Source organism: Mobula birostris, chromosome 1, assembly GCF_030028105.1.
Source record: "Mobula birostris isolate sMobBir1 chromosome 1, sMobBir1.hap1, whole genome shotgun sequence".
Taxonomy (NCBI): Eukaryota; Metazoa; Chordata; class Chondrichthyes; order Myliobatiformes; family Myliobatidae; genus Mobula; species Mobula birostris.
Genome location: NC_092370.1, coordinates 105,830,562 through 105,858,084, shown reverse-complemented (window position 1 = coordinate 105,858,084; position 27,523 = coordinate 105,830,562). Strand labels below are relative to the sequence as shown.

Sequence of the window (27,523 nt, the reverse complement as noted above, 5' to 3'; positions counted from 1 at the left end):
GCCTTGTCTTCAGCTAGGGATTGCCAGTAGCTTATTTATTCAGCATCTACACTCTTGGCAATCTGTGGATAAGCCATTCACTGGAGCATTTCTAGGAAAACTGAAAGATCAAGAGTCCGTGTATAAATGCATCATTGCTCCTTTGAGTCCACAGCCAAACAGATGCTTGGGCTTTCAAGTAGCATAGTTCTGTGTTCTTTGTTAACTTTGTGATATCATGTTTAAAATCCAAACAAATGCATGTATAAGGAATTCACTTGCTTCAATGCTTAGTACCTAGATGTACCTAGAAGCATTTACTTTATATGCGTTGTTTGGCATTTTCCTGAAGATGGAGTGAGGTTTACCTTTTCAAAGTATGAACAGTTTCTCAGATCATTTTAACTCTACATAAAAGTTGCCTCTTTCAATAGAATGAATTCTTCTAAATTAGGAGAATGGAAATATGGTATATTTCTAACATTCCAAAACCTGGAGGTACCTGATTAGTATCTTAATATTCCTTCTTTCTTCACATGCAGGTTCCCCCCCAGGTTATGAACTCCCAACTTATGTGCATCCTGTACATATGAACAAGCATCTGGGTGATCAGCAGGTAGATTTGCTTGTTGCTACAAGGCTGCAGGCATCTTTTGCCACTTGGCAACTTGGTTCCCAGCCCTATTTCTGACCTGTGAACTGTCCAGGTTATGAGCAGATCATAGAATTGGAACCTTGGCAAGGATCTGTGTACAGTGGATGCCACTTATTTGGGATACACATCAAGACAAGTATATTTTCGCCCAATTAAATGGTTTCGCTAATTAGCCGAAGTTCCATGGAAATATTTTTAAAAAGAAAAATTACTGTTTAACTGAGAAACAAATTATGTATTTAAGTGAAATACAGAACAAGTTAGAACACTACCAATATCATTAGAGTACTATGAAACAGTGTTCCTTATTGATAGAGGAATTCATGCAGTGTATGTTGCCATGTTCTTCGATTGACTGTAACTGAACAAACTCAGTGCAGGCGCCCAGTGCAGATAATGTACTGCCTTCATTGTCTTCCTGCATGAAGTGGTGTCAGAAATAACTGCCTTTTAATTTGGCATCAGTTGACCCAAATGAATAACACAAGCATATGTAACTGATGCTATTTAAAAACTGTTCACTCGAAGCACTGTATGGTGTGTAATGGCCACACAAGTGCACATGACTGACGCTAGTTAAAAACTGTTGCATTCTCAAAATCTCCGCTTTCATTGTAAAACACACACAAAATGCTTAAGGTACTCAGCAGGCCAGGCAGCATGAATGGAGAAGAATAAGCAGTCGATATTTTGGGCCGAGATAGTACAGACAGTGACTTAGTTTAATGTCATACCTGAGAGACAGCATGTCTAACTCACAACTTCTTTAATAAAGCACTTTGACTCCCTGATGGGATTTTCCACTTATTTCTGGAGCAGGAATAAAATCGATACTTGTACACTTAAGAAAGAAATCAGGATACCTAAAAGAAGGCATGATGTTGCCCTAGCAGACAAGGTGAAGGAGAATCCTAAAGGATGCTACAGATATGTTAAGAGCAGAAGATTACCAAGGGACAAAATTGTTCTCTGGAAGAGTAGAATGGTAATCTATGTGTGGAGCCAAAAGAGATGTGGGAGATCTTAAATGGATTATTTTAAAACTGTATTTACGCAGGAAACACAGAGTCTATAGATGTGAGGAAAAACAGCATCAAGGTCATGGACTCTATAGAGATTTCAGAGGAGGACATGCTTGCTTTCTTGAGGCAAATTAGGGTGGATAAATCCCCAGGGTCTGCCAAGGTGTTCCCTCAGACCCTGTGGGAGACAAGTGCAGAAACTGCAGGGGCCCTAGCAGAGATATCTATCCTTAGCGACAGCTGAGATGCCAGTGTGTTGGAGGATTGCTAATGTTGTTCTGCTTTTTAAGAAAAGTTCTAAAGATAAACCAGGAAAATATAGGCCAGTGAGCCTGATATCAGTAATGGGAAAGTTATTGGAAGGTGTTGTAAGGGACTGGATATATATGTATTTGTAAAGACAAGGACTGGTTAGGGATAATCAGCATGGCTTTCTATGTGGTAAGTCTTGTCTAACCAATCTTACTGTTTTTTGAGGAAGTTACCAGGAAAGTTGATGAAGGCAAGGCAGTGGATGTTGTCTACATGGACATTAGCAAGGTATTTGACATGGTCCCACATGGGAGGTTGGCCAGAAAGATTCAGTTCTGGCATTCAAGATGAAGTAGTAAATTGGATTAGACATTGGCTTTGTGGGAGAATGCCAAGAGTGGTAGTATATTGTTGCCTCTCTGACTAGTGCCCTATGCTGCAGGGATTGGTTTTGGGTCTGTTGTTGTTTGTCATCTCCATTATGATCTGGATGATAATCTGGTTAACTGGATCAGCAAATTTGCAGATGACATCAAAATTGAGGGTGTAGTGGACAATGCAGAAGACTATCAGAGCTTGCAGTGGGATCTGGACCAGTTGGAAAAATGGGCTGAAAATGGCAGATGAAATTTAATGCAGGCTAGTATGAAGTGTTGCTCTTTGGTCAGATCAACCAGGGGTAGGTCTTACACAGTGAACTTTAGGGCACCAAGGAGTGTGATAGAACAAAGGGATCTGTGAATATAGGTCTATAATTCATGAAAGTAGCAACAAAGGTAGATAGAGTCATAAAGAAAGCTTGTGGCACATTGACTTCATAAATCAAAGTATTGAGTACAGGAGATGGGATGTTATCTTGAAGTTTTATAAAATGTTGGTGGGGCCCAATTTGGAGGATTGTATGCAGTTTTGGTCACTAACCTAAAGATATAAATAAGGTTGAATGAATACTGGGAAGATTTACAATGATGTTCCTGGAACTGGAGAATCTGAGTTATAAGGAAAGGTTGAATGGGTTAGCAATTTATTCCTTGGAACATCGAAGATTGAGAGGAAATTTGATAGAGATATTCAAAATTATGAAGGATATAGGTAGGGTAAATACCTACAAACGTAGATGTCATGGGTTAAAGGTAAAAGTTGAAATTTTTGGGGGGAATGTGAGGGGAAACTTCGTCTCGCAGAGGGGCATGAGAGTGTGGAACAAGCTGCTAGTGCTAGCGGTGCATGCAAGCTCAATTTCAAAGCTTAAGAGAAGTTTGGATAAGTACATGAATGGCAGGGCTATTGAGGACTATGGTCTGGGTACAGGTTGACGGGAGTAGACAGCTTAAATAGATTGGCATGGACTTGATGGGCTGAATGGCCTGATTCCCTGCTGTACTTTTCTATGACTCTACAACCTCTCAAATTTTAAAAGCTATATTGCCACCACTGAGCCGAGATCATTTTTACCTTTTAATATCATCTTTGATATCAATAGAGTATTCCACTGTTTTCTGATACGTACTTTTGATCTTTCTCCATAGATATCCTGCAATCTTTCTTTAAGATGGCTAACTTATTTGCAATACAATTTTGTGTCATTGATACTTCTTTATTAGAAATAAGATTGAAATTGCTTACCCTGTTTTACTATTAGGCACGTAGACCCAAAAGATAGAAGAGACTTTTGTCTGATTGATATGGGGTGGACTTGAAATACTTCTATTGTCCCACAGGAGACATTATTGTGACACTGGGAATCATAGCAGTTTTACTTTATTATACCTGCCCTGAGAATGCTGTGTTTATCCACTGATCACAGGATAGCCAATATCTTAAAACATTTTGTGTCTATTGGAAGATATTTCAAAAAAATGATTCATCACATCAAGTTTCAAAATGATAAATGAGAAAGATGAAGCCTTATTTTACAGTTTGTATATCAGTGAGTTTTCAAGAGGCTTTATGCATACCAATTAAAGAAGTTTTGTTTGGTTTCAAGTCACAGAACTCACGTCAAACAGCTCTTGTATTTCACTCTGAATATCTGGATGCCCTTCATGCATTCAAGATCATGTTTGGATTGAAGGGACCACAATGACATGAGAGCCTAATAAAAAGGAGGGCTCGGGCTCAATCGGACAGCTGCTTCATAGGAGCAATGGGGCACATAAGCACTATCATATTTGCCCTGCACTGCATATGCAGTGCAGCAGCTGTGTCTTCTGGTAAGGATGAATTAAGTCCTCTTGACGTAGAGAGAAGTTAAAGGAAATTTAACTTCTAATGGCTGAAGATAGAACTGCCTGTATGGTTGCCCATTATGGTAGCTTCCAAGTGTAGTGGTAAGCCACATCATCTTGGAATGTTCTAATTTGGATTGTTCTCTATATTCCATCAGTCAGAATGGAATTATTGTTTCTTGAGCTAGGAGCATGTTTAATTAACCAAATTATTTACTTGTGATTGTACAGTAATCTCAGGAATGGTAGGGATAATGGCCATTGTGCATGAGAAGGTGCTTTGGAGCATCCTGGATCCTGCAACCAGGTAGTGTTGCATGCATTTTCATTGTCCAAGATCTCCCTAGTGCAGTGCCAAGCTGAAAGTTTTACTTAGGATTGCACAAACTGCAATATCAGATCAGTATAGCAGGAAGTGCTTTTCCTGGGTTCAATAATCTGGAAAAGGGAACGAATAAGTTAAAATCTAACTCCTGTTCAATTCATGTAGTTAACTGAGACGTCTGCACTGGGGCAATTATGTTCAAAGGACATATACTCCCAGGCTGGACCTAGTTACCTAGCTTGTGGAAAATGGAGTGAGAAAACCGTGGTAAGTATTGGAAGTGATAACTCTGTGTCATATCTTTTGTTTTGCTTGTGCTTTTAATGCATTTTCCAAAGATATATTAAATTCATCAACCTTCCTCCTGGCCATCTGAATCAAATATTATTGAACAAATGATATGCTGTTTCATTTAAAACTCAGATTCTTAATCTGTATTGGCCTGTTACTAAAATAACTTTTTTTCTATTTATCTTGCATTCACCAACCTATTTCATTCCCTGCTGGCAAAGAACCAGTCTATACCTTTTCCTCCTTGAGATATAGCCTTTTAATTTTTGAGCTGCCTCGCACACTTACTTTTCCCATTTCTTGCTGTGCATGTCTTTATATGTAATATCTGCTTCAACCCTTCCCAGTTTGTTTTAGTTCCCTTTTTAAATTCATTTCCCGCCATGGGACCGAACCTTGGCAATTTCCTTTTAACCTAGCCGATATCCATTTCCCACTCCTCTGTCATGGAACCTTACTCTAACTCTAACCATTTCTATAAGACAGAAATTTTCTTCATTCTATTTGCTCCATCCTTGATGGATATTGATTCTGTGACTTGCCATTCAAATCTCCATCCCAAATTCAATTTCATCCTGTTATCTCATTCTCTGCTTTTAACACCCTCCTCCGCTCAGTTTCATCATCCCTCCTTTATTGAATTTCACCTCTCAGGTATCACCCTCTATCTCATCCCCTCGTTTCACTTCTGTATTACTGACAAGCATTCTTCTACACTCTGTCCTGATACAGCATCTTGACCTGAGATGTTGATAATCCCTTTGCCTGAACAGATTGTGACTACCCAATGACTTCTTACAGCCGTTTGTCTTTTGTTCCACAGTTCCTACTGGTTTGGATTAAATGCCACTCCAGGTTTACACTTCTGTGGCTGATCCTATGTTCTTCCTGAAAGTGCCCAAAACCCTTTTCAGGGTAATTAGGAAAATGTAATAAGTGACAAATATAACTGTGAAGAATATAACTCTGCAAGAAAAGGAAGTGAGACCAGACTAGAACTCAAAATGTGTTTGCACAATTGTTGACATTAGTCTTTCCTAGCCTTTTGCCATTGCAAACAAGGGAAGCAATATAGGCAAGAGTCATGTTTTATAAATAATGATGTATCACTGATGCTCTCTCATTCTTCTTTAACTAATCCGAGGTGATTTTTAACTGTCTTATACTGTAGAATACCAGCAAGACTCGCAGCATCTGAGTTCTTGTGAACTGAAAAGAAAAAGCTCCCTGAAGAAAGACACCTATATTCCCCAGTGTACGTTGGATGGTAAATACAGGTGGGATATTCTGTACATCTTACCCTGCTGATTTCTAACTGCTGTTACAATAAATGGGGGTAAGGGCTTGATTTCAGATTCAAAGGGCCTTGAGGCAGCAATCCTAAAGACATTTGAATTGGTACTTGGTTTGGAAAGGTGTAAAGCAGGGGTTCACAATCTTTTTATGCTATGGAACAATACCATTAAACAAGGGATCCATGGTTGGGAAACTCTGGTGTAAAGGTGTAAGGCCGTAATGTGAGCAAGTGAGATCAGTGTAGATAGGCTTCACATTTAGCAGGTCAATGGGCTTGTTTTTGTGCTGTATAGCTCTATAATACTATATTAACCTCACACAAATCCTCTATTCTGCATTAGGGTTGTAGAGTGATACAAACTCTACAGCCCACCAAGTCCACGCTGACCATGATGGCCACCCCTTAATCCCGACTCCCTGCATTCAGCCCATATCCCGCTAAGTCCCACCCCTCCATGTTCCTATTCAAGTGCTTTTTAAATACTATTGTACCTGCGTCAAATACTTCTTCTGGTGACTCATTCCATATCGTTACCACACTCCACATGAAAAAGGTGCTCTTTGGTCCCTTTTTAATCTTTCTCCTTTTATGTCCCTCTGTCCTGAACTCTCCTATGCTAAGGAAAAGACTGCCACTATTCACCTGATCTTTGCCCTTCGTGATTTTCTAAACTTCTACTTGGTCACCCCTCGTTCTCATAGGTTCCAAAATATAAAGGCCTAGTGTAGCCAACCTCTCCTTGTAACTCATTTCAACAAGTCTCACACAAGCAGGTTCCTACAATTTGGGGACGTAACCTTCCACAAGTGTTCTTCTATGACTGTTGCAATAACTGGATAACATTCGGGCTTTAATAACTTATTGTTGATGCAGGAATATCCAATGCACTAAGGATGGACGGTCCTGTTGGTGTGTCAACAGTGAGGGTGATGTGGTGACAGGAAGCAACCAAAATACAACAGTAATTGCCTGTAAGTATGCAATACTAATCTTTATCATAACTAGTCAACAGAATATTAAAGGTGTTCTTCTTTATCTTTTAAAAATATTCTATTTTCCACTTAAACTATTATTAAACTGTCACATAAAAATCTGAGATTTATTCTTACTCTTCAAATTCTAATACAACCTTCAATACACTTTTGTGTGAAGAGACTATCTGCACTGCATATTTGTACAATTCTGCCTATATCAACACAATCTCATTCACTGTAATCTTCAGTGAACCTCTGCTGTTTTTACAATACTAATGCAAAAATTAATCTTTATTGTATACTCTCATGGTATACTTTATGGGACAGTTTGACCCATTGCCAGAACCTCACTTGAATGCATCAATAAAATACCTGTATATTTTAATAACTCTGAGAGATGGCCAACAAAAATTGACATAGCGAAGAAAAGTTCTAAAAGGATTCATAAGCTCCTAGGAATTTCTCCACCACCTGTTTTCTCCAATGCTGATTGACATAATCCTGATAATCCCCTGCAGGTATTGATTCAAAACTGGGGAATTTGGGTAAGTTTGAACACAGACTCCTGCAAATGTTGACATAATCTTGGTAATTCCATTCAATTACCATAGTATTTTGTGGCTCATGTAGCAGTAGAAATTATCAGTCATTAGAAAACCATATGATTTGGATGGGGGCCCCTTGACTGAAAATTCCAACAGATGTCTGTGCATTCCCACCTCTAAATTCCCAGATACCTGGCCCTGTAAAATAATCTCCTTTTATAATATTTCAATTCGAAGAATAGAGGCTCCTTTCAATTAGTCAATTTCTATGATGCTGATAATAAATGTTACAATTATTGGAACATTTGGTTGGAATTTATCCCAGGTTGGAACATGTCCCAGCCAAGATCTACAAACTGTTCCTCTGATTCCCTAGAAGAGATTTTATCTATTAACTTGCTCCGTTATAGCTGCTATTCTATAATTAAATTTAAAACCTTTGTGCAGATTCTAGTTGATAACTTATTCTTCACTGATAACAATTATTTTTATGCAATTCATTGCCAGGTAAATGTTTCTTTCTTTATAAGCCTAGGAATACATGTTAGACCCCAGTGCACACCACAGTACATCTTACCTGCAAAGTTATCGCTTTCCCCAAGGTCATAATTTTATTTTAATTATCCATTTCTTTCTCTTCAGGCCTGTCCTTCTGCCAGCTCCATCGCCAGCAGATACTGTTGAGTGGGTATGTAAATAGCCACAGCACGTCTTATATCCCTCAGTGCACACAGACAGGGGAGTATGAAGTTGTGCAGTGCAGTGCTGGCACTGGTCAGTGCTGGTGTGTTGACAGTGACGGCATGGAGATTTATGGAACACGTCAAAACAAGCGTCCAGATCACTGTGAGTACTGCTTTCCACCAAAAACAAAGCACCGAAGTGTTTCAACAGAGCAAAGAGTGCAGAACCCAAATGTAATTCTAGCCATTCTCTTTTGAAAGTACAGTTTTTAACTGGATGACAATAGCACAGGGGCTACCACTCCTCTGGCCATCCAGCAGTGTAATAATCGAAAATGAAATGTGCACTGTACCTCCTGACAGGGATTTCTTGATTTCCCACTATCATCCACAATTCTTCAGTTGCCTGACTTCACTGGTATTGCTAGAACCATAATTTCTTCATAGGCCCAGTTAGAAAAGCAAAGATTGGAAATTAAACCTCAGACCACGGAAGGTAGTGTAATTACTGTTTATGCACTGGCATAATAAAATCAAGCAGTGGCTTAAAATCGACATGAAAGGCAACTTAATTTGTGTGACATCCCTTCTTTATAGATAAAAAAATGCGCACAATGTACAAGATCAGTCGATGCATGCATTTAATCATATTTTTTACAATTACTTTAGAAACTAATGGTTTTAGTATTTGCTCTCCCAGCTGGGAGATCATAGTGTGTTACCACTTCTGTAGATGTTTTGGAGTTTTCAGAAATTAAGGCAGAGTTGACAGGAAAATTACTAGAAATGTTTTTTTTTAAATGGGTTTCGAGATTACTCTGAAAGCAAACACTGGAAGTTAGGAAGTAAAAAGAACTTAGAAATCTCAGGATCCACATACAAATCAGAGTAAAAGGGAGGGATTCAAATTCCTGGGATGTTGAACCGGTTCTGGGGCAAGTGGGACCACTACCAACAGAATAAAGGAAGTTAAGAAACTGTAATATCACACAAGGCTCATTTCTATTGTCACTGGTGAACAGTTGAACCTTCCAGTGACAAATTTTTAATAACATTTCATAAAAATTTCAGCTTTTTAGTAACAACCTGTTGTCATTGATCATTTACTGCAGTGCAATATTTCTTACAAATTTAGGGATTTAATAGGTGTTCAATTCTTGACAGATTTTGATAATGAGAAGAGGGAAGAAGGATTGGTATTCAGAGGACAGAGATACAAAGTAATCAATGAAATTAGCAGGGATGAAGTGAGGATCATAAAATTGTCCAAGATTTTGTGGACTGGAAAATCTGACAGAATTACTGATGGAATTAGACAAGTATTTGGGAACAGAAACTTTGCAACATTGTTTGTAAAAGTAATGTCGTGGTACTAATTGAAGAACTCTTTCAGAGCACCAGTTCAAATATTCCATTTTTTCAACATCACCCTGGTTCTGTCAGTTTCACTTTCAAGCTTTAAAGTCCTCTATTCTTTTCCTTCAGTTTAGCTCAGTGGCAGAACTGATGTTCAAAATTGAATGTACAATGTCTCAGGAGGGGTATTTGGCAATGTTCTTGGGGAGAGTTTGAAGTAAGGTAGCAGGAGAATGGGAATGTTCGCAGATGGACAGAGGACAGTGAAGCAAACATTCCAGAATCAGAATCAGGTTTAATATTATCGATATACAGTATGTTGTGAAGTTTGTTCACTTTGCGGCAGCAGTGCAATACAATACATAAATTTAGAAAAACAATGAATTACAGAAGTATAAAAGCATAAGACATAGGAGCAGAATTAGGCCATTCAGCCCATCATGTTTGCTCTACCATTCCATCAAGGCTGATCCTGGATCCCACTCAACCCCATACACCTGCCTTCTTGCCATGTCCTTTGATGCCCTGACTAATCAGGAAACTATCAACTTCTGCTTTAAATATCCTGAGGTCTGGGCCTCCACTGTAGTCTGTGGCAGAAGATTCCACAAATTCACTACTCCCTGGCTAAAAAAATTCCTCTTTACTTCTGTTCTGAAAGGCCACCCCTCAATTTTGAGACTGTGCCCTCTGGTTCAGAATATCCGCACCATAGGAAACATCCTCTCCACATCCACGCTATCTAGTCCTTTCAATATTCAGTACGTTTCAATGAGATCCCCCCCACCCCCGCACTCTTCTAAATTCTAATGAGTACAAGTCCAACACTTCTCATATTCCTTTCATTCCTGGAATCATCTCATGAACCTCTTCTGGACTCTCTCATGACAACACAATCCCTCTGAGATACGGGGCCCAAAACTGTTGACAATACTCCAAGTGTGGCCAGACTAGTGTCTTATAAAAGCACAACATTATCTCCTTGCTTTGATATTCCAATCCCTTTGAACTGAATGCCAACATTGTATTTGCCTTCTTCACCGCAGACTCAACCTGTAAATTAACCTTCTGAGAGTCTTGCACGAGGACTCCTAAGTCCCTCAGCAGCTCTGATGCTTGTTTTCTCCCCATTTAGATAATAGTCTTCACTATTGTTCCTTTTACCAAAATGCATTATCATACATTTCCCAACACTGTATCCTATCTGACACTTTTTTCCTATTCTTCCAACTTATCTAAGTCATGCTGCAATCACATTGCTTCTTCAGCATTATCTCCCCCTTCACCTATCTTCATATCATCCACCAACTTTGCCACAAAACCATCAATTCCATTATCTAAATCTTTGACAAACAATGTGAAAAGTAACAGTCCCAATACTGACCCCTGAGGAACACCACTAGTCACTGGCAGCTGACCAGAAAAGGCCCCCTTTACTCCCACTTACTGCATCCTGCCTATCAGCCATTCCACTATCAATACTAGTACTTTTCCTGTAAGGCCATATGATTTTATCTTGTTAAGCAGCTTCATTAATGGCACCTTATTAAATGCCTTTTGAAAATCTAAATGAATGGCATCCACTGCCTCTCCTTTGTCTTCCCTGCTTGTTACTTCCTTGTAGAACTCTAACAGATTTGTCAGGCAAGATTTCCCTTTACAGAAACTGTGTTGACATTGACTTAATTTATCATTAATCTCCAAGAACCCTGAAACCTCATCCTTAATAATAGTTTCCAACACTTTCCTAACCACTGAGATTAGGCTAAATGGCCTATAATTTCCTTTCTTTTGCCTCCTCCCTTCTTAAAGAGTGGAGTGTCCTTTGCATGTTTCCTGTCCTCCAGGACAACGCCAGAGTCCAGTATATACGTATATTAAATAAAATTAAAATAAGTATATTCAATAAAATTAAAATATTAAATTAAAATAAGTAATGCAAAAACAGAGGTTTTAAAAAAGTAGTGAGTTAGTGTTAATGGGTTCAATGTCCATTTAGGAATTGGATGGCAGAGGGGAAAAAGCTGTCCCTGAATTGCCTTTGGGCTTCCGTAGCTCCTTTCTGATGGTAGCAATGAGAAGAGCTCATGTCCTTAATAATGGATGCTGCCTTTCTGTGGCCCCACTCCTTAAAGATGTCTTCGATATGATGGAGTCTAGTACCTATGATGGAGGAGACTAACTTTTCAATTCTCTGCAGCTTACTTCTATCGTGTGCAGTAGCCCCACCCCACCCCATACCAAATGATGATGCAGCCGGTTAGAATGCTCTCCACGGTACATCTGTAGAAATTTTCGTGTGTTTTAGGAACAAACCAAATCCCTTCTAACTCCTAATGAAATATAGTTGCTGTCTTGCCTTCTTTATAGATGTATTGATATGTTGGGACCAGGTTAGATCCTGAGAGATACTGATGCCCAGGAACTTGAAATTGTTCACGCACTCTGCCACTGACCCCCCTTATGAGGACTGGAGTATGTTCTCTTGGCTTATCCTTCCTGAAGTCCACAGTCATCTCTTTGGCCTTACTGATGTTGAGTGCAAGGTCTTTGCTGCGATGTCACTCACCTAGCTGGTATATCTCGCTCTTGTATGCCTTGTCATCACCACCTGAATTCTGCCAACAATGGTTGGTATCATCAGTAAATTCATAGGTGGCATTAGAGATATGCCTAGCTGCACAGTCACGTGTGTAGAGAAAGTAGAGCAGTGGGCTAAGCGCACATCCCTAAGGAGATGGTTAACGAGGTGGAGATTTTATTACCAATCCGAACAGATTATGGTTTTCTGGTTAGGAAGTTGAGGATCCAGTTGCGGAGGGAGGTACAGAGGGCCAGGTTTTGTAGCTCTATTTCACCTGTAACCTATCCAGCACCTATCAAACTCCATGTAAAAAAAACTGCCCTTCTCGTCACCTTTAAACTTCCCCCCTCTAACTTTAATACCATAATAGCAGGTCCTCAGGTGATGGTGAGAAGGTAAACCAGGTCTATGTTGATGAAGTCCCAATGGGTTGTTAATCTTGAAACTCTTAATTGTGGGGAAAGTCACTCATATAAAGGTTTTATTTTCTTAACCGTGCAGTTTTGTACCCAATAAAGGTCCCTCAAGTTGTGAAATTCGAGATCGGCGGGTACTCCATGGCTTCGGGATAAAGTCACCACCCCAGTGTTCCAGGGACAGGAGCTTTCTTGATGTCCAGTGCAGATTTGTCAACACAGCAGACATGACAGTCTTTGACTTGGTCAATAACTTCAACAGGTAAGAGGGAGAAAAGAACGTAAATAAAATTGAAAATGATATCATTCAGAAGTTAAAAGTGGAAACAATGCAAATCAGCAGAAGGTCTGTTAGAACATATTGATAGAAAACTGCAGCCAGAATCTCCATGGAGCTGATTGTGCTTCATTATCATAATTTCATGGAGATTGAACAGATTCAGCCATGTTTGTGTCAATGTCAGAGGGAACTGAGTGAAGCAATTTCCAAAACATTGAGAGATATGAGGACTTAGCAGTAAACCTCATGCCGGACAGTCAACTGTACTTCTATATCTGAAGAGATTGTAGACGGGAAAGTCTGGAATGTCTCCAAAGCCAAAAGCTGTAGACACTGCAAGACTATGTTTTTTCACCTGTTCAATTGAAAAGACAATGACCTGAAAATAACTTTTTCTCCATGGATTCTGCTTGAGCATTCTCAGGTTTTATTTTGTCAGAGTGGAATAGGGCTAAAGGATTTCAGTTATGTAGAAAAAAGTAAAGCAGATTAAGAAGAGATTTATTGAAGATGTTCAAAACTATAATGGATGTTTATGTTGTAAATTGAAAGAAGTTATCAGTTTTCATCCCCTTATTTTAGAAACTATAAAATAACATTAGAGGCTGTTATGAAGAGATACTAAAGACTATTTCCTTGGTCAAAAGGGTTGTCGTATCAAATGGGCTAAAAAAATTCGATCTGTATTCCTTGTAATTTTCACAAATTAGGAGTGATATTATTGATTCCAAGGGGGCCTGAAAAAGTGAATGTTGACGTTTGCATTAGAAAAACAGATTTTGACGTAGTTACTAGATAAGAGGGCAGTCATTTAATATTGAAGAGTTACGGATTTTTTTTCTTGAAAATAGTAATGAGGATTTTTTTTCTTGAAAATAGGGATTGAGGGCAGAGAAGATGAGGCCTGAGGTAGAACAGCTATGATCATTTTGAATGGCAGGGCAGATGTGAGGAGCCAAGTCACCTCCTCCTGCTTTTACATTCTTTGTCATAAGAAATAAATGATAAAATAAGATAAAAGCCCTCCTTTCAAAGCTGTGTTAATTTCATTGGGACAAGCTTTAAAAGTCATGATAAGGGTAAAACAACTTTTACAAAGAATGTGATTTTACTGTCATAAATCTTTCTCATGTTGGTGTTTAATTTCTATTAAAAAAAAGCATTTTCGTGTTCTTACAAAGTGAATTTGGTCCTGCTACGTCCTGCATTCTATGCATGTATACCTTACAGCAAAATCTATGATCAACAATTGTGAAGCAATTCCAGAGCTCGCGGCCCATATACAGTAGTTATAGGCGTGACTTTCAGACCCGGGCTGAAAATCTCTTGAGGTATGCAAAGATGCACAGATATCTTAAAAAACTTTGAGACGGCAAGGAACAAGGAAGTTAATGAATCAACCAAAGAGTTTGAAATTGAAGGTGAAAACTTTAAAATAAAGTTGCTATAGTTCAAGGAGACAATGTGGGTCAAGGAGCAGTATGGTATTCAAAGGTTTCAAAGGTACATTTAAAGTCAGAGAAATGTATACAATATATTTCATGACTCCAGTATTACTACTATTTTTTAATGTTTCTTAATTGTACATATGACTTTTTTGTGTTCTATCGCTGAGCAGCAGTGAACCATTTGATTGGCCTATCAGAGTTCTCTTTGGGAACTAGTTGACTTGATCAGCATTTCTGATCTGGCTATTGTTCACGACTGCACTTAATAAAAAAAAATATCCTGAAATGCTTTTTCTTCGCAACCACCCACGAAAAACAGAGGAGTGCCACCAAAGAATGAATCACAGTTAAATGTTAAGAACCCCAAAGTGCCCCCCAGCTCCCCTCCCTCCCGCACATAAGTGGCAGCAAGCAACGATATCCCCCTTCCCCACCAGCAAACAAAAGCATCAGCACCAACTACTGAGCTCTCAAGTGTGATCAAAGCAACAGCCAAGACACAGACTTGCAGTACTCCAAAGACTACTTGTTCACCCGGTATTCAACATACCACAGGCTCTCTCTCAGATAGTTAGGGCACAAGCAGCAGAATTTGGTCTTTATTTTCAGGATCTGGGCATTATTTGCAAAACCAGCATTTATTGCCAATGCTTGAGTGGTGAGCTACCTTCTTGAATGCTGTTTTCCTTTTGGTGATGCTACTCCCACAATACAGTGGGACAGGAAGTTCCAGGATTTAAATTCAGCAACAAGGAAAGACTGGTGATATATTTCCAAATAAGAATGGTGCACGATGTGGAGGACAACCTGAGGTGGTTGTGTTTCCTTGTGGCTTCTTGGTGATAGAGGTTATGGGTTTAGGAAGTTGCTGATATGACAGTAAAGAGAATAGATTTAGGCTACACAACAAAAATTGATCGGCTGGTAAGCTAGGTAGTGAAATGGCAGGATGGATTTTGGTCCTGTTAAGTACAAAGTGATATACTTTGGGAGGTTTAATAGAATATACATCATGAATCTAGGATCATAGGGAATGTTAAGGAAAAGAGGAACCTATGGACGGACTACAAGTCTAGGTCTCTAAAGGTAGCAACACAAGTACAGTAGATAAGATGGTGAAGAAGGCAAATGGAATGCACCCCCGTCTGACCAAGGCATACAGTAAGGCAGTGGTTCCCAACCACCGGGCCGCACTCCGGTACTGGGCCGCAAAGCATGTGCTACCAGGCTGCGAGGAAATGATATGATTTGGCGATATTAAACAATATGAGTCAGCTGCACCTTTCCTCATTCCCTGTCACGCACTGTTGAACTTGAAATAACCTATCAAATCACACATAAAACCTAAATAACACTAACATATAGTAAAAGCAGGAATGATATAATAAATACACAGCCTATGTAAAGTAGAAATAATGTATGTACCGTGTAGTTTCACTTAACAGAATCGGGAAGATTAAGCCAAAACTGATTTGTAGAAAAAAAATCGGCACATATATGCATGCGCATGTCATGTATGCGCACGTCACGCATGCGCACACAGGTGCCCGTGCAAGGCTTCATGGTCATGGTAGTCTTTCTTGGGGTAAACACAAGTGTCCCATATTTGACTGCTACTTTTGTCCCTTATTTGGGAGTGAGAAAGTTGTCAATCCTACTTGAAACCCGCCCCCCCCAGCCCGTTGGCTGGTCTGCAAGAATATTGTCAATATTAAACTGGTCCGCGGTGCAAAAAAAGTTGGGGACCCCTGCAGTAAGGAGCATGGAGGTCAAGGTACAACCTTATGGAACTTCTTTTAGGCCACAGGTGTAACATTTTATGTAGTTCTGTTTGCCACAGTATTAGGGTGTAATTCACTGGAGTGCATGCAGAGGAGATTTACCAGCATGTTGCTTAGGACACTATCAGAAGAGATTGGATAATGCAGGGTGTATTTTCTTTGAAGTGGAAGTAGTGAAAGAGGCCCTGATAGAGGATAAAAAAATTATTAGAGGCCAAAATAGATTGGTGGGTGCAAACATCTTCCCCATAATGGAGACTCTGAAACTAAAGGGGATAGTTGCTCTTTGCAGGTCACCATTTGAGATTGTGGCAAAGGCATTTCCTTTCTATATCATTTAATAAAATGTATGGATGAGCAGCTGGATTGACAAGGCAGGGATACAGTAGCTGTGTACCAAATGAGAAAAATGGGATTAGTATAGATAGATACTTGATGATCAGCATGGATGTAATGGGCCAGAGGATCGGTTTCTCTGCTGTTCGATTCAATAGCTCTCTGACTTTATCAGCCCGTCATTAAATGTTAATAACTAAACTGCAAATGCTTACAATCTGAAATAAAATGATACTCAGTGGGTCAGGCAGGATTTGTGGAAAGAGAAACAGAAATAATGTTTCAGGTCAAAGACCCTTTGTCAGAATAGAGAAAGAGATAAAAGTTTTAAATTGCTAAACAGTGCAAGTTAATGGATTGATAAGAAAAAGGAGAATATCTAGAAAAAGATGAAGCCAGGGCTTCTGTGGTGAGGAGCAGAGATGCTGAGTTTTGGAGGTCCGATAAACCTCAGCTTATTGATGCTTCTTCATTACCTCTTCCGTTAGTCTGTTGAGCACCTCAGAATAAGAATCAGAAGCAGGTTTAATATCACTGGCATATGTCGCGGGCTAAGCATGCCTCACTGAGGTGTGCCAGTATTGATTGTCAGCGAGGAGGAGATGGTATTTTTGATCTGCACTGACTGTGGTCTCCCTGTGAGGAAGTCAAGGATCCACTTGCAGAGGGAGCTACAGAAGCCCAGGTTCTGGAGCTTGTTGATTAGAACTGAGGGTATGATTGTGTTGGATGCAGAGCAGTAAATAATAAACAGCAGCCTGAGGCAGGTATTGCAATTGTCCTGTTGATCCAAGACCAAGTGGAGAGCCAGTGAGATTGCATCTGCTGAAGCCCTAATGTGGTGAAAGGAAAATTGCAATGGGTCCAGGTCCTTGCTTAGGTAATAGTCGATTGCCTCTCAAAGCACTTCATCACAGTAGATGTGAGTGCAACTGTATGATAGTCACTGAGGCAGCTCACCCTTTTCTTCTTGGGCACTGGTATGATTGTCATCCTTCTGAAGCAGGTGGGAATCTCTGACTGCAGTAGTGAGAGATTGAAGATGTCCTTGAACACTCCAGACAGTTGGTTGGCACAGGTTTGCATTGCCCTACAAGGTACACCATCAGGGACTGACACCTTGCAAGGGTTCAACTTCATCTTCACCAGAAGGACGTACAGATAAGGGGAATAGCAAAGAAGTAGCTGATGGAATGCAATGTATGATCAATCACTTTGGTAGAAGAAATAAAGGCATAGACTATTTTGTAAAGGGAGAGCAAATTCAGAAATCAGAGGTGCAAAGGGATTTGGGAGTCCTATAGCAAGATCCCTTGAAGGTTAACTTGCAGGCTGTGTTGGTAGTGAGGAAGGCAAATGCAATGTTAACATTCATTTCAACAGTAGCCTGGATATAGGGTGCAAGTTGAATCAAGAGTTAAAATTGGCATGTCACAAAGGAAATGCTACAGTTGTTTTGGGAGATTTCAACATGCAGGTGGACTGGGAAAATCAGGTTAGTACTGGTCCCCAAGAAAGGGAGTTTGTGGAGTGCCTCCGAGATGGATTCTTAGAGCAGCTTTTACTGAAGCTTACCAGGGAGAAGGCAATTCTGGATGTAGTGTGGTGTAATGAACCGGATTTGATAAGGGAACTCGTGGTAAAGGAACCATTAGGAGGCAGTGAGCATAATATGAAAAGTTTTAATCTACAATTTGAGAGGGAGAAGGAAAAATTGGAAGTGTCGATATTACAGTTGAACAATGGGGACTATGGAGCCATGAAGGAGGAGCTGGCCAAAGTTGACAGGAAAGATACCCTAGCAGGGATGACAGTGGAACAGCAATGACAAGTGTTTCTGGGAATAATGCAGAAGGTGCAGGATCAGTTCACTCTAAAAAGGAAGAAAGATTCTAAGAGGAGTAAGGGGTGACCGTGGCTGACAAGGGAAGTCAAAGATAGTATAAAAATAAAAGAGAAGTATAATACAGCAAAGATGAGCAGGAAGCCAGAGGATTGGGAAACTTTTGAGGAGCAACAGAAGATAACTGAAAAGGCAATACGGGGAGAAAAGATGAGGTACGAAGGTAAGCTAGCCAAGAATATGAAGGAGGATAGTAAAAGCTTCTTTAGGTATGTGAAAAGGAAAAAATTAGTTAAGACCAAAGTTGGGCCCTTGAAGACAGAAACAGGTGAATTTATTATGGAGAACAAAGAAATGGCAGACGAGTTGAACAGGTACTTTGGATCTGTCTTCACTGGGGAAGACACAAACAATCTCCCAGATGTAATAGTGGCCAGAGGTCCTAGGGTAACGGAGGAACTGAAGGAAATTCACATTAGGCAGAAAACGGTGTTGGATAGACTGATGGGACTGAAGGCTGATAAATCCCCAGGGCCTGATGGTCTGCATCCCAGAGTACTTAAGGAGGTGGCTCTAGAAATCGTGGACACGTTGGTAAACTTTGGAAAATTCAGGATCTGTTCTATAGATTCTATAGAATCAGGATCAGTTCCTGTGGATTGGAGGGTAGCTAATGTTATCCCACTTTTTAAGAAAGGAGGGACAGAGAAAACAGGGAATTATAGACCGGTTAGTCTGACATCAGTGGTGGGGAAGATGCTGGAGTCAATTATAAAAGATGAAATAGCAGCACATTTGGATAGCAGTAACAGGATCAGTCCAAGTCAGTATGGATTTACAAAGGGGAAATCATGCTTGGCTAATCTTCTGGAATTTTTTGTGGATGTAACTGTGAAATATGGACAAGGGAGAGCCAGTGGATGTAGTGTACCTGGACTTTCAGAAAGCCTTTGATAAGGTCCCACGTAAGAGATTAGTGGGCAAAATTGGAGCACATGGTATTGGGGGTAGGGTACTGACATAGATCGTAAATTGGTTGGCAGATAGGAAACAAAGAGCAGGGATTAACGGGTCCCTTTCAGAATGGCAGGCAGTGAAAAGTGGGGTACCGCAAGGCTCGGTGCTGGAACTGCAGCTATTTACGATATACATTAATGATTTAGATGAAGGAATTAAAAGTAACATTAGCAAATTTGCAGATGACACAAAGCTGGGTGGCAGTGTGAAATGTGAGGAGGATGTCATGAAAATGCAAGGTGACTTGGACAGGTTGGGTGAGTGGCAGATGCAGTTGGACAGGTTAAGATGCATGGCAGATGCAGTTTAATGTGGATAAATGTGAGGTTATCCACTTTGGTGGCAAGAACAGGAATGCAGATTACTATCTGAATGGTGTCAAGTTAGGAAAAGGGGAAGTACAATGAGATCAAGGTGTCCTTGTTCACCAGTTACTGAAAGCAAGCATGCAGGTACAGCAGGCAGTGAAGAAACCTAATAGCATGTTGGCCTTCATAACTAAGGGTATAGGAGCAAAGAGGTCCTTCTGCAGTTGTACAGGGCCCTGGTGAGACCACACCTGGAGTATTGTGTACAGTTTTGGTCTCCAAATTTGAGGAAGGACATTCTTGCTATTGAGGGAGTGCAGCGTAGTTTCACAAGGTTAATTCCTGGGTAGGCGGGGCTGTCATATGTTGAAAGATTGGAGCGACTGGGCTTGCATACACTGGAGTTTAGAAGGATGAGAGGGGATCTGATTGAAACATATAAGATTATTAAGGGTTGGACATGCTAGAGGCAGGAAACATGTTTCCGATGTTGGGGGAGTCCAGAACCAGAGGACACAGTTTAAGAATATGGGGTAGGCCATTTAGAATGGAGTTGAGGAAAAACTTTTTCAACCAGACAGCTGTGGATCTGTGGAATGCTCTGCCTCAGAAGGCAGTGGAGGCCAATTCTCTGGATGCTTTCAAGAAAGAGTTAGATAGAGCACTTAAAGATAGTGGATTCAAGGGATATGGGGAGAAGGCAGGAACGGGGCACTGATTGTGGATGATCAGCCATGATCACAGTGAATGGCAGTGCTGGCTCAAAGGCCCAAATGGCCTACTCCTGCACCTATTGTCTATAATATAAAAATGAGGATTTAATGCTAAGGCTTTATAAGGCATTAGTCAGATCACAGTTGTAAGCAGTTTTGGGCCCCATATCAAAGAAAGGATGTGCTAGTATTGGAGAAGATCCAGGGAAGGTTTATGACAATGACCCAAGGAATGAAAGGGTTAAGGTATGAGGAGTTTTTGATGGCTCTGGGCCTGTTAGCTGCTGGAGATTAGAAGAATGAGGGGGGAATCTTATTGAAGGCTTCTGAATATTGAAAGGCCCTGGCTGAGTGGACATGGAGAGGATTTTTCCAGTAGTCGGAGAATCTAGAACCAGAGAGCAGAATTTCCCAGTAGAAGGACATCCCTTTAGAACAGACACTGGCAGGATAGAGGGTGGTGAATCTGTGGAATTCTTTGCCATAGACAACTGTGAAGGCCAAGTTTTTGGGTTTATTTAAAATGAATGTTGATAGATTCTTGATTAGTAAGAATCGGGAGAATGGGGTTGAAAGGGAAAATAAATGAATGAATAAATATGTGTAGCACAGAATTCAGTGGATATGCAGCCCAATCAGAAAATAAATTTCTTCTAAACCTCATCCTGATTCTGAGAACAATCTTCTATGTCTAGTCATCCCAAAAAGTCTCCCAACATCTACCCTGTCAATTTCTTATATGTTTCAATGAGGTCATCTCATTTAGCTGAATTCTGAAAAGTACTCGCATATTCCACACCATCTGTTTTAGGACAATCCTTCATTTTTCAAACAAATCTAACCTGATCCCCTATCCACCATTCGGTACAGAGAGAGAAACTGCACACAGAACACCACAAATGACCTGAATTTGCAGGAAGATTTGCTCGTACCTAAGAATATAAAAACATAAGAAATGGAAACATGAGTAGGACAGCTGTCCTTAAGGTCTACCTACCATTCAACGAGATGTTATCTCAGTGCCAGGAATATGGACCATGTGCAGGCAGAAGGGATTAGTTTAATTATATATCATTAGCATGATTAGTTCAGCAGTCCATTGTGGGCCAATCATAAAATTTATGTTAACTTATGTTTGTGTTATGTTTGTCCTCGTCTTGTAATGTACTCTGCTCCTGCAAAGCAATGGCATTTAACCCGTGTGTGTATGCCTATGACAATAATAAACTTGAACTTAATCTAAAACTCTATCAATCTCTGTCCAGAATATACTAAGCCTTCACAGCCCTACCGTTCACTGAAGGTTAAGGGGAGAAGATACTCATCACTGTCTTGAAAGACTAACCCCTAGTTTTAAGATGGTGAACATCGACTTTAAGGGCAACATCAACTAAACGCTGATATGCCAAGCCACCAAAGAGCTTTCTATGCTTCAAACTGATCGCCAAGCTCCCTCAGAGAGTACCAACAAGCCATTTGTCTTACTAGTTTGTGCCACGTCTACATGCCTTGCCTATGCAGTTCTTGAATTTGTACATCAAGGTACCTCTGTGCTTTGATAACAAGTCATTAAAAATAACATTTTAGCTTTTTTTCTTTTTTTCCTACCAAAATATAAAGGTTGCAGATGACGCAAAGGTTGCTGGTGTTGTGGAGAGTGTAGAAGATTGTCATAGATTAAAACAGGACATTGATATGTTGGAGAATTGGGCTGAGATGTGGCAGATGGAGTTCAATCAGGAGAAGTGTAAAGTGATACGTTTTGGAAGGTTGAACCTAAAGGCAGAGCATACGGTTAATGGCAGGATTCTTAGCTGTGTAGAGGAATAGCAGGATCCTGGGATCCACGTCCATAGATCCCACAAAGTTGGCATGCATGTTGATAGGATGGTTAAGAAGGCATATGGTGAGTTGACCATAATTCATCAGGGGTTTGAGTTCAAGAGCTTTGAGATAAAGTTTAGCTCTATAAACTCTGGTTAGACCACCCTTGGAATATTGTGTTGAGTTCTGGTCACTTCATTATAGGAAGGATGTGGAAGCTTTAGAGAGGAAACTTACCAGCATGTCTTCTGAGGAAAGTTTTAGTGTGCTAGGGCATTTCCCTTTAGAAAGGAAGTTGAGAGGTGACTTGCTGAAGGTGTATAAGATTATAAGAGGTATTGATAGAGTGGATAGCTAGCATCCTTTCCCCAAAGTGGAAATGGCTAGTAAAAGAAGTCATAATTTTAAGGTGATCGGAGGAAAGTGTAGGGTGGAATGTTAGGGGTAGAGTTTTTACACAGAGTGATGTATAATTGGAACATACAAGTCATTATTGACTTTAAGACTCTCAGAATGACACATGGATGAAAAAAAATTTGAAGGCCATGTGGGAGGAAAGCACTAATTTGATCTTGGAGTAGGTTAAAAGGTTGGCACAACATCATGGGCCATGTACTGTTCCATGTTCTGTATTCTATGTTTTGTGTTCTATAGCAACATCTCTTGAATAACATCTGAACAACTCTGTACATTTGACCCAGAGTCCCATAGTAATTTAAATATTATCAAGTTTCTGGGAACTTCAATTCAAATCCTGGATCACATTTCAGGACACATGGTCCACCTGGTGACTGTACACTGTATTTTGCGATGAGGCTTGTGAAGCTACTTGTGTTAAAAAGGAGTTCGTCCCCACAAGCAAGCTACTGAAGATGTCCTTAGATACGGTTATCAAGTTGTTATTTATTACATGATCTTAACTGCTGACGTTAGCATGTTGTTTGATCATACGAGAATTAATTTGAAGACAAATTCTTTTAATTTCAGTAGTACCAACACCAGGCACTTGATGGCAGTCAAGGTCAACAACCCTGGTTCATTAATTTTTGGTTCTCTTACCAGTGACAGGAACAAGTACAACCATTGCTGCAGGCTAATATCTGAACAAACCATGAAATGAACCAAGAGCATTTTCACTTAAGAACTGCAATGACTTTAACCATCACTTGTTTCTTTTACTTTGGCCATTCTCTCTCAGCTGGGTGCAGGAATTTGGAGAGGATGCATGTGTAAATTCTAGGAAATGTTCTCAAGCTCTGCCATGCTTCCTCGGGTTGGTTAACAAAGAAAGCACCCGGTCTTCATTATATCTGCCTGAACATCCAAAACTCCCATTTAAAGCCAGTTAAGTACTTTTAAATCACAACTGACAGATTGTGTTGAAAAAATGGACAGCAAATTTCCATTCAGTCTTGCTTCTCAAATTAGATTAGATTATGAGAACACTCAGTCCTCTTTTATTGTCATTTCTTAATGCATATATGCATTAAGAAATGATACAATGTTTCTCCGGAGTGATATCACAGAAAGCAGGACAGACCAAAGACTAACACTGACAGAACCACATAATTATAACATATACTTACAGCAGTACAAAACAATACCATAATTTTATGAAGAACAGACCATGGGCACAGTAAAAAAAAAGTCTCAAAGTCCCGAGTTGATCGCCTCCCAAGTCCCCGATAGCAGGCGGCAAAAGGGAGAAACTCCCTGCCATAAGCTTCCAGGCACCGTCAACTTGCCGATACCTTGGAAGCAGCCGACCACAGCTGACACTTTGTCCATCCGTCCGAAAACTCTGAGCTTCTGGCCAGCTCCTCCGATACAGCCTCCCAAGTGCCATCCTTTGCCGAGCGCCTTCAACCTCTCCTTGGCCACTGAAACATGCAAAGCCGAGGATTTCGAGGCCTTCAGCTCTGCAGGTTCCGGTTACCACACAGTAGCAGCGGCAGCGAAGCGGGCATTTCAGAAATTTTCCAGATGTTCCTCCATGCTCTCGCATCTATCTCCATCAAGTCAGAATTGTGCACGGTCCCCTACTTGACAGATAACAGACATCATCTCCAAAGTGGCCACGTGCGCTGCCACCGTGCCGTCATCTTCTGCCCCCTTCCGGGAGGATTTATAGGTACAGTGATGACTATAAACCTATTTTATTGTTGCTGGTTGAGGAATAAATATTGACTGGGACACCGAGGGGAAACTGAAAATCAAAAGAAAAACTGCAGATGCTGGAAATCTGAAATAAAAGAGAAAATGATTTGACCTGAAATCTTTCCATCTATACAGGTTGACATACTGAGTATTTGCAGTATTTTCTGCTTTTCTATTATTAACAGCTACTGATCCTTCTCTTCCTTGAAACAGTCTCTCTTTGGGTTCACTCCTGCTTAGTCTGTTTAAGATAATTGAGTTACCATGGCTGCCATGCATCATACTCCTGGCAGAGGAGGCAAGGAAAAGACTGGAAACAGCAATTAGTTAAAACATTCACACTGGACCAGGAATAGTACAAGAGACACAACTATGAAGGCTAGTCATTTGAAGAAAGGGCCAAACATGAATTGCCTGGATAAGTATACAATGTTCTTACAAAAATGTGCATATTTTAATGAAAATAAAGGTCTGAACAGTGTTTTCATTCTTGGACTGTCTTAAGATTGTGGAAACTGATAAAAATGTCTGTGTTCTTTTCTCTCAGGTTTCCTGATGCATTCCGTACATTCAGTGCCTTCAGGCAGAAATTTGCTAATGTTTCTGGTTACTGTTACTGTGCTGATAGATTAGGGCGCGAGCTTCAGGGTACTGGTGAGTGAACAGTCTTTAATGAACAGGATTTAAAATAAATTTCATTAATATTCAATTCCCTTTAAATTGCCCCTGTATTTCTATTGCCATGTGGTCTTTACAGAAGTGGAAGTCAAGACTATTATTTCACCTCTTTTAGCTTTGTGCTGGAGCAGTATAGCTGAGTTTACAATTGGTCTTCACAACAGACCAAAGATGCTGGATTCTGGAGGAACTCAGTAGGTCAGGCTGCATCTGGGGAAGGAAGTGGACAGTTGATGATTCAGGTTGAGACTCCTTCAACAAATCTCGGGCGTCAACAATCCTAATGAAGGGTCTCAGCCTGAGATGTCGACTGTTTGCCAACCTCTATAGATGCTGCCTGATCCGCTGAGTTTCCAGAGCTTGAAAGAACTCATGTTTGCTGAGCTAGACTAGCTTCAAACTAAGCAGTAGCTCTACTTAAACATCCCCATCCTTGCTTACTGAGTGGAAAAAAGAGAGGCTAGCTTAATGCATTGGAAAGTGGAGGCCCTGAGGTGACAGGAGGTTTCTGTGACCGTGAGCTGAGGCAGAGACAGAAAGGGCGATAATATGGAGGTAGAAATAGAGGTCTTTGTGACAGGGAGGATATGAAGGTGAATGTGGATGTACTAGTTAAAAATGATAAAAATGATAAAATTAATAAAGGGATATAACTAACAATAAGGAATACAAATCCATTTGGATTGAGCTAACAGACAAGTAGATTTGCATCATTATACCTAGGGATGTAGAATCCAAAGGTAGTGAGATCATATTAAGTTATGACTATATTCTTTAGACTGACTGGTTAGGATGAACATCTTACAATCACAGGAAGTTGCAGAAGACCTTGGTCTAAATGCTTTCATAATAAAACTTGATCAGTAGGTGGGAGAAAAAGAACAGAAGATATGCTGAAAGGCTGAGATGTGGAATCTAGATTGGGAGTTGATCTTTATAGAGCATAAACACTAGCACAAATTGGAGTTGACTTGAATGTCTCTTGAGCATTCAAGATAATTGAAATAAACAGGAAAGGAACTTTATGCCCAAAGGCCAGTCAGTTTTCTTATGGCCAAATCATACTTTAAATGCATTTTTCTATTCTCCAGGTACATTTTTAATTATTTTCCAAATATGCTATAAGTGTTACCCACAGTAATCAGTTGATACTGAAGCCCTTTTTTTCATCAATTTATTTGCATAAGGAGCACCCAAAATGCAGAAACCACATGACTACTTTACCCTGTATAAGAAAATAGGAGCAGGAGTAGGCCATCTGATTGTCCACTTCTTCATTCAATAAAATCATGGCTGAAGTGGCTGTGGACTCAGCTCCATCTACCTGCCTATTCTCCATAACCCTGCTATGCAAAAATCTATCGAACTATAAATATATTTAATTGGGTACTTAACTGGTTCCTGGGCAGAGAATTCCACAGATTTAGTTTTCTCTGGGAAAAACAGTTTCTCCTCATCTCCAACCTAAATCTACTCCCCAAATCTTGAGGTTATATTCCTAGTTCTAATTAGCTACTATGTTCTAATTCTATGTTGCCTACTAGTGGAAACAAGTTTCCTGCTTCTATCTTATTTATCCATTTTATGATTGATATGTTTCTATAAGATCCCCTCTCATTCTCATGAATTCCAGCAAGTATAGTCCCGGGAGGCTGCATCTTTGCGGACCTCATCTGCACAGCCTCCAAAGCCTCTCAAATTAACAGAACAGAACTGCACACAGCACTCCAAGTGCACCTTCACCAGTGCTCTGTACAGTGGAAGCATAATCTTCCGGCTCTAAATTTCAATTCCCCAAGCAATGAAGGCCAAGTTTCCATTTGCAATCTCAATTACCTGTTGCACCTGCAAACCAACCTTTTGAAATACGTGCACAAGCATTCCCAAGCCCCTTTGCACAACAGCATGTTGTACTCTTTCACTATTTAAGTAATAATCTCATCTACTTTTCCTTCCAAGGTGGATGATTTTACATTTACCAACGTCCATCAGCTAAATTCTTGCCCACTCAATTAAGCCATCTACAGTGTATCTCTCTGTAGACTCTGCACAGTTTGCTTTTCTGCTCAGCTTAGTTTCATCAGCAAGCATAGACATGCTACACTCAGCCCCCTCGTCCAAATCATTAATGTATATCACACACAGTTGTGGGTTCAGCACTAACACCTGTGGCACTCTGCTCATCATTGACTTTCAAGCAGAGAAACACTCATTTATCTGAACTTTCTGCTTTCTATTGGTTAACCAATCCTCAATCTATGCTAACACATTACCCCCAAATCCATACATCCTTATCTTATGGATAAGTCTTTTATGTGGCACCTTATTGAATGTTTTCTGTAAATTGAACAATGTAGCAGCCACCTGTTCCTCACTATCCACTGCGCTCATTGCATCCTCAAAGAATTCCAGTAGGTTTGTCAAAAAGGACCTGACCTTTATGAATCCATACTGTGTCTGTCTGATGGAATCATTTCAATTCAGTTATCTTGCTATTTCTTCCTTAACTCTTCCTGACATAGTTACATGTG

The 27,523-nt window shown here is 40.2% G+C and overlaps 1 protein-coding gene across 1 annotated transcript in view; it reads left to right on the top strand.

Annotated features, from left to right (window-relative positions):
* The first annotated feature begins 5,135 nt into the window (after positions 1 to 5,135).
* tg (thyroglobulin) overlaps positions 5,136 to 27,523 on the top strand; it is a 360,953-nt gene continuing 338,565 nt past the window's right edge. Inside the window, exons 1-6 of the mRNA XM_072246581.1 lie at positions 5,136 to 5,151; positions 5,924 to 6,029; positions 6,923 to 7,020; positions 8,211 to 8,414; positions 12,710 to 12,869; positions 24,862 to 24,968. Coding sequence (XP_072102682.1) covers positions 5,136 to 5,151; positions 5,924 to 6,029; positions 6,923 to 7,020; positions 8,211 to 8,414; positions 12,710 to 12,869; positions 24,862 to 24,968 — 691 coding nt within the window. The remainder of the gene's footprint in view (positions 5,152 to 5,923; positions 6,030 to 6,922; positions 7,021 to 8,210; positions 8,415 to 12,709; positions 12,870 to 24,861; positions 24,969 to 27,523) is intronic.